The 8266-nt window shown below is 37.2% G+C and overlaps 1 protein-coding gene across 1 annotated transcript; it reads left to right on the top strand.

The window, feature by feature from the left end:
* Positions 1–6431: 6431 nt before the first annotated feature.
* LOC120908280 lies at positions 6432–7774 on the top strand. The gene is made up of 4 exons (XM_040319193.1): positions 6432–6465; positions 6609–6665; positions 6722–6883; positions 6951–7774. Coding segments are annotated over exons 1-4 (585 nt in total). The 5' UTR covers positions 6432–6464; the 3' UTR covers positions 7316–7774.
* Positions 7775–8266: the final 492 nt, after the last annotated feature.

The following is an 8266-nucleotide window of genomic DNA, read 5'->3' as shown; positions in this document are numbered from 1 at the left end:
CACTATTTCAATGGCCTTAAAATTAGAAGTTGAATTTTGTTGCCATCTATTATCGTTGTTACGGCCATGTTTCATCCAAATGAAGCCATCTTGCACTATTTCAATGGCCTTGAAATTTGATGTTGAGTTTTGTTGCCATCTATTATCGTTGTTACGGCCATGTTTCATCCAAATGAAGCCATCTTGCACTATTTGAATGGCCTTGAAATTTGATGTTGAGTTTTGTTGCCATCTATTATCGTTGTTACGGCCATGTTTCATCCAAATGAAGCCATCTTGCACTATTTGAATGGCCTTGAAATTTGATGTTGAGTTTTGTTGCCATCTATTATCGTTGTTACGGCCATGTTTCATCCAAATAAAGGCATCATGCTCTAATTCAATGGCCTTGAAATTTGATGTTGAGTTTTGTTGCCATCTATTATCGTTGTTACGGCCATGTTTCATCCAAATGAAGCCATCTTACACTATTTCAATGGCCTTGAAATTAGATGTTGAGTTTTGTTGTCATCTATTATCGTTGTTACGGCTATGTTTCATCCAAATGAAGCCATCTTGCACTATTTGAATGGCCTTGAAATTTGATGTTGAGTTTTGTTGCCATCTATTATCGTTGTAACGGCCATGTTTCATCCAAATGAAGGCATCTTGCTCTATTTCAATGGCCTTGAAATTTGATGTTGAGTTTTGTTGCCATCTATTATCGTTGTTACGGCCATGTTTCATCCAAATGAAGCTTTCTTTCACTATTTGAATGGCCTTGAAATTTGATGTTGAGTTTTGTTGCCATCTATTTTCATTGTTACGGCCATGCTTCATTCAAATGAAGCCATCTTGCACTATTTGAATGGCCTTGAAATTTGATGTTGAGTTTTGTTGCCATCTATTATCGTTGTTACGGCCATGTTTCATCCAAATGAAGCCATCTTGCACTATTTAAATAGCCTTAAAATTTGATGTTGAGTTTTGTTGTCATCTATTATCGTTGTTACGGCCATGTTTCATAAAAAAAATGCTTTCTTTCACTATTTGAATGGCCTTGAAATTTGATGTTGAGTTTTGTTGCCATCTATTATCGTTGTTACGGCCATGTTTCATCCAAATGAAGCCACCTTGCACTAATTCATTGGCCTTGAAATTAGATGTTGAGTTTTGTTGTCATCTATTATCGTTGTTACGGCCATGTTTCATCCAAATGAAGCCATCTTGCACTATTTGAATGGACTTGAAATTTGATGTTGAGTTTTGTTGCCATCTATTATCGTTGTTACGGCCATGTTTCATCAAAATGAAGTCATCTTGCACTATTTCTACGCTATGTTATGCCCCACTATGCTATGTGGGGAATCAATTAGTCGCTGAAAGCCAAGCCCACAAGTGGGTAGAGGCAGGCCTTGGCCGACATCGGTTGTTGAGCCAAAGAAGAAGAAGAGTTCTTATTTAACATTGAAACATACATTAAAGTGTGTTATTTTGTGTTATTCTGTGAATTTATTCTAGAATTCTTTGTGTTTTCGACATTTTTGATGATAAAAATTAAGAAATCATTATTTTTTTTCAATTTTTACCTTAATTCCTCATTATCTACGAGCCGCATGGACAATTTACTTGAGATTAGAACTCATGCTGGCATGATTTTAAATTTCGTGCATAAACAAATCATCAAATCTTTTGTTAATATATTACGTTTTTTCGATAAAATCAATAGACACACTAAAATGCACATAATAACAAAGAAATCTGTTATATTTGCTAAGCTTTGTGTGCGGAAACCAATGGTCAACGGTTCTAAAATGACGTAAAGTCCCTCAACTATGGCGACCCCCCAAAGGCCCTAATCCACCACCTGATATTTTTAATCCACCTTGGAGGTGCACTGTCAGCCACAAACAAACAAACAAGACAAACATGTCAAATCCCATACATTTTTCATGTTCGATGTCGTGTTCGATTGGTGCTTGAGCGCCGGGTAAGCGGTGGCCACATGAAGCAACGATATAGCACACAAACAAAAAGAGAAAATAAACAATCAAAATTCACATGAAAGAGATCAAACAAAGGGAATACGGAGCAAAACAGCCTATTTATGAAAAAATAAATTATGTTTTTCTGTCTGTGAATTCTCCCCACTGTCAAACAGTGTGGCCAGATTATTTTGGCGGTTTTGGTAGGCGCATCAAAATTTCATCGGTAGTTTTCGATAGATTAAAACTCGAAACTTAACTGAGTTAAAAGAAGTGAAAGCGAAAGAAGTGTTCAACGGGGGTGGGGGTTTGGTTGCGCTAATGCGCAAAATGAAAGTTCCATCTCACGAGAATATGCATCCTTTATCTAGGAGATGGATTAGATTTGGTTCAGCGGTCACACAAATGAAGTTCTTTTGAAGTGTCGCTCTGAAAATTTTACTAGGAATTCTAAGCCAAAGAAGGACTAGATGCTAATTTTGTTTCCCCAGTTCTTTTTCTCGGGGCTCCACGCGACCGCTTAGGGCCGCAGCAGTTTGATTAATTTGATTGTTTGGCTGAGTGTTATAGTTCAATGATTTAAAAAATGAGATTTTTTCCTTCAAACTCTACACTTTCCCTAGACATTGGTATTTCTGGTCACTTTGCCCACATACAAAAGCTTGCGGCAAAATCGCATGCGGCGAAGTTCTGACCGTTCCCTCAAACCGATCATGCGCGTTAGGCGGCGCTCTAGCAGCAATCGAACACGACATCCGACACGAACAAACCCATATAATCATATGGAGGTGCACTGTCAGACACAAACAAACAAACAAGAAAAACGTCGAGTCGAACATGTCAGTTGATTCTGTCTGTGATGTTCGATACCCACCTGTGCTGTGAGTACCTTGGCTGTCAAACGCTTCACAGCTACAGTAGATAGAATTCAATTCGGGACATTTTTAAGTTTGTTTACGTAGTTTGTCTCTTTTTCTTCTTAAAATTGCGTGCAAAATATTTAAAATAGCTATCAATAATTATTGTTAAACTTTTCAATCAATTATAACATCAAATATAAAGGATTGAAACGTATTAAACTATTGTGTGTACATAATCCATGTGTATGCACTGTATGTGTTTTGGCATGGACGTTTGTTTACATTTTTCAATATTAAATTTGAATGATTTCTATGTTATTATAGATGTGAATAACTAATAAATTATGAGTTGAATCTTCCCCCTGTAGGTGGATATTCATTTAAACTATGAAAATGCTTCATTTTCGAGACGAAAAGAAAGGCAAACACGACAACCGACTCGAACAAAACCCATATAATCATATGGAGGTGCACCAAGGTGGATTTAAAAATATCAGGTGGTGGACTCTAGTGCATTTTGACAATTCGTCACTTGACGTAAGGTCCCCAGGATTCAAACTTTGTTTACATTAATTAAATTTGTTCATATAATGTATCTACCCCATTTTTTCGAATAAACATTCTTTAAAAATATATTTTGAACTTTGGGAGTTCTTATTTCTCAGGTCTCGTAGTACAGTCGTCAACTCGTACGACTTAACAACATGCCCGTCATGAGTTCAAGCCCCAAATAGACCGCGCCGCCATACGTAGGACTGACTATCCTGCTATGTGGGGAATCAATTAGTCGCTGAAAGCCAAGCCCACAAGTGGGTAGAGGCAGGCCTTGACCGACATCGGTTGTTGAGCCAAAGAAGAAGAAGAGTTCTTATTTAACATTGAAACATACATTAAAGTGTGTTATTTTGTGTTATTCTGTGAATTTATTCTAGAATTCTTTGTGTTTTCGACATGTTTGATGATAAAAATTAAGAAATCATTATTTTTTTTTTCAATTTTTACCTTAATTCCTCATTATCTACGAGCCGCATGGACAATTTACTTGAGATTAGAACTCATGCTAGCATGATTTTAAATTTCGTGCATAAACAAATCATCAAATCTTTTGTTAATATATTACGTTTTTTCGATAAAATCAATAGACACACTAAAATGCACATAATAACAAAGAAATCTGTTATATTTGCTAAGTTCTGAAGTTCTTAGTTTTGCTAAGTGTGCGGAAACCAATGGTCAACGGTTCTAAAATGACGTAAAGTCCCTCAACTATGGCGACCCCCCAAAGGCCCTAATCCACCACCTGATATTTTTAATCCACCTTGGAGGTGCACTGTCAGCCACAAACAAACAAACAAGACAAACATGTCAAATCCCATACATTTTTCATGTTCGATGTCGTGTTCGATTGGTGCTTGAGCGCCGGGTAAGCGGTGGCCACATGAAGCAACGATATAGCACACAAACAAAAAGAGAAAATAAACAATCAAAATTCATATGAAAGAGATCAAACAAAGGGAATACGGAGCAAAACAGCCTATTTATGAAAAAATAAATTATGTTTTTCTGTTCAGAATTCTCCCCACTGTCAAACAGTGTGGCCAGATTATTTTGGCGGTTTTGGTAGGCGCATCAAAATTTCATCGGTAGTTTTCGATAGATTAAAACTCGAAACTTAACTGAGTTAAAAGAAGTGAAAGCGAAAGAAGTGTTCAACGGGGGTGGGGGGTTTGGTTGCGCTAATGCGCAAAATGAAAGTTCCATCTCACGAGAATATGCATCCTTTATCTAGGAGATGGATTAGATTTGGTTCAGCGGTCACACAAATGAAGTTCTTTTGAAGTGTCGCTCTGAAAATTTTACTAGGAATTCTAAGCCAAAGAAGGACTAGATGCTATTTTTTCCCCAGTTCTTTTTCTCGGGGCTCCACGCGACCGCTTAGGGCCGCAGCAGTTTGATTAATTTGATTGTTTTGATTGTTTGGCTGAGTGTTATAGTTCAATGATTAAAAAAATGAGATTTTTTCCTTCAAACTCTACACTTTCCCTAGACATTGGTATTTCTGGTCACTTTGCCCACATACAAAAGCTTGCGGCAAAATCGCATGCGGCGAAGTTCTGACCGTTCCCTCAAACCGATCATGCGCGTTAGGCGGCGCTCTAGCAGCAATCGAACACGACATCCGACACGAACAAACCCATATAATCATATGGAGGTGCACTGTCAGACACAAACAAACAAACAAGAAAAACGTCGAGTCGAACATGTCAGTTGATTCTGTCTGTGATGTTCGATACCCACCTGTGCTGTGAGTACCTTGGCTGTCAAACGCTTCACAGCTACAGTAGATAGAATTCAATTCGGGACATTTTTAAGTTTGTTTACGTAGTTTGTCTCTTTTTCTTCTTAAAATTGCGTGCAAAATATTTAAAATAGCTATCAATAATTATTGTTAAACTTTTCAATCAATTATAACATCAAATATAAAGGATTGAAACGTATTAAACTATTGTGTGTACATAATCCATGTGTATGCACTGTATGTGTTTTGGCATGGACGTTTGTTTACATTTTTCAATATTAAATTTGAATGATTTCTATGTTATTATAGATGTGAATAACTAGTAAATTATGAGTTGAATCTTCCCCCTGTAGGTGGATATTCATTTAAACTATGAAAATGCTTCATTTTCGAAACGAAAAGAAAGGCGTATTGCAGTGCATCATGACAGGTCTATAAGACATCGAACAGCTGACAGAGCACCTATCGAACAGAGTCGTGTTTGTTTGTCTCGTTCGATTGGTCCCAGAGCGCCGCCTTAGGCTGCGCTCTGGCACCACTCGAACACGACAACCGACTCGAACAAACCCATCCCAGGCTGCATATGACAGCCAAAAGACGTCTTTCGGTAAAACTTTTCGTCTTCCCGTCGGACTGCCGATAGTCCGACTTTTTAACGATATGGTTAGACCGATTTTGACAGATATGGCCAGATGTCATTCAAGTGGTGTATATTTTTTATTGACGGTGTAATGCAATGTCCAAAAATTACTGAGTGGCCTACCACAGTGCAAAAAAATTGGCGGACTCTTTTTTCTCCCCCCTCTTTCCACCGATCTTTTTTCCCTCACCCTCTTCCTTCTTCTTTCTCCTAGGTTGTCCCGGTTGTTCCTCTCGAGCTCATTTTGTTTACTTCGCTTTTCGCCTTCGCACAGTTCGGTTATTCTTTGGTTCGGTTCGGTTGTGTTTTCTTCTTCTACTCCTCTTCATCTCATCTCCGCTGCACACACGCTCCTTTTGTTTGTAAGGCCGGTGTTGGTTTATTTAGAACTTTTTCTGTGTTTGTGCTTGTGTGCTGAGGCAATTCCAATTGTTTAGAACTCCTGCATGGAACAAGCGTGAGGGAACCTGTTCCTGCGTGTACAGCCGGAGCCACGGTGTCCCGATTATCTGGTTCAGCTCACAACGCTTTATAAACGTGATACTTCCAACAGGTGACAGGTGTGTTTTACCGTGCAATGAAAGATGTGACTTTTTTCACACCTTCATCTTTTTTTTTTGTTTATCCTTAGCGCCAAACGACCTAAGCTACTTGTGTCGATTAAAAATGGAGAATACAAATTGCTCCCGTTAAACAATAATAGTAAGTTTTAATTAAATATGTTTTGTTAAAAATCATAATCATTAACATGAAATTGCATACATTTTCAGATTCAATAAACAACACCACACCTACCACAATGCTTCATCCGCAATTATTGAATGAGATTTCATCGTTATCGTCAGTGTCTATCCATACTGGAAGTCAAAACATGGCTCGCGAGAATGCTTCATCGTCAAAACGTGAGAAAGTGTTTAAGAGTGTTATAACAAGAACTATAGTTAACAAATATTTCTAGAAACTGTATCAAGCGATAAACGCAAGCCGGTTTCTCGTACGAATAATGCAATGGTAGACAATGTACCGTCCACATCGATGGTAGTTCGTTCTTCTTTGGATCACTTCTCGTTTATGGAAACAACTGCATCAACTTCGGGTGCTTGTCAACGAAAACCTAAACGTATGTCTTAAATTTGTTTTATAGTATATTATTTGCTGTAAAATACTATATGAACGTTTATTTCCAGCCCTTTCATCTACTGCTTCAATGGCAACGCAAACGGATTTTTCTAGTGGACAGAACGTGGGATTAGATGCCATACTAGAAAAATTAGACACCATGCAGAGGGAGCAACAAAGACAGGCAGACATGTATCATAAGAAAATGCTGGATATGGAGAAGCAGCAGAAATTAATACGAGCACAGTTAGATATTTTATCCGACAAATTGATTCCACGGCCAGGATTTGTTGCGGAATCGTCGTTTGAATGGGAAACGGTGGGGACCAGGGAAGAACTAGATCGACTGGAGGAAAAATTGGGGGAACCAGAGTTCAAAAAAATTTATGGATTTTTTAGATACAAAGCTGCCGACCGACAGTTCAGAAGCTAGACTGCATGATAGCATGGACATTATATTCAAAAAGGGTTTTGTAACACAAGCCAACTGGACAGGATTAGGGCCAGATAAAGTTTGTTTTTCAAATTATGAAAGGGTTATTCAGATTTTTGAATTTATAGCAACATGTCATGGAGTTTCACCCACGGACCAAAGAATCAAAACATTTTTCCAAAATAAGTTTAAACATTCAAAACAAAGACTTAGCATGGTGGGAAAAGTTAAAACTGTACCTCATAGACGCAAAGTTTAGTTTAATTTATGTTTAATTACTACTGTAATCCTCAGTTTAGCTTCAAGCAGATAGCAGAATTAATGGCTTTTTGTAAAATTAAAAGCTTTAATTAAGCCCAGTTGCGTATCATGTTCCTATTATAGAAATGTTAAAGAATTCAAAGAAATGTTATTATTTTTTATGATATAAAAAACGAATTAAAATGTACGTTCAACAAATATTTATTATTTATTTCATATTACTAATGTGTGAATTAAAGGAACGAAATCGAATACATCTTCTTGAGCAAGAGGTGCCGCAACTAATTTACATTTTATATCGCTGATTCCTAGTCTAAAAAAACTTTCTTCTAAATCATTAGTACTAGCTCGGTGAATATTTATCATTTTAGAATCGTAAGGATAACTGAAACTACTAGACGAGTAAATGATCTTTTTTGCTGATATTTCTATTACTCCGTCTTGCATGATTGCTGTACCGAATTGACAAATATATCCTGATTTTGTCAAAAACCATTCGTTGCGTTGATCATTTTTTAAACAGAAAGCTTTACGAATATGAAGAGTAACTGTTTCTCCACGAAGATGAATAGAAGGAAAAGTAATTTGTTGATTTGTATCGTGCGTATGATATGCTTCGCTTTCTGTTATTCTATTTATAGCTTGTTCTAAGCATTTGCCCCCGCTTCGTAATGATTTTTTTAAATGTTG

This window comes from Anopheles arabiensis, unplaced genomic scaffold, assembly GCF_016920715.1.
Source record: "Anopheles arabiensis isolate DONGOLA unplaced genomic scaffold, AaraD3 Autosomal_pericentromeric_contig0004, whole genome shotgun sequence".
Taxonomy (NCBI): Eukaryota; Metazoa; Arthropoda; class Insecta; order Diptera; family Culicidae; genus Anopheles; species Anopheles arabiensis.
The sequence above is the reverse complement of the archived record's forward strand: the minus strand, read 5'-3'. Positions and strand labels throughout refer to the sequence as shown.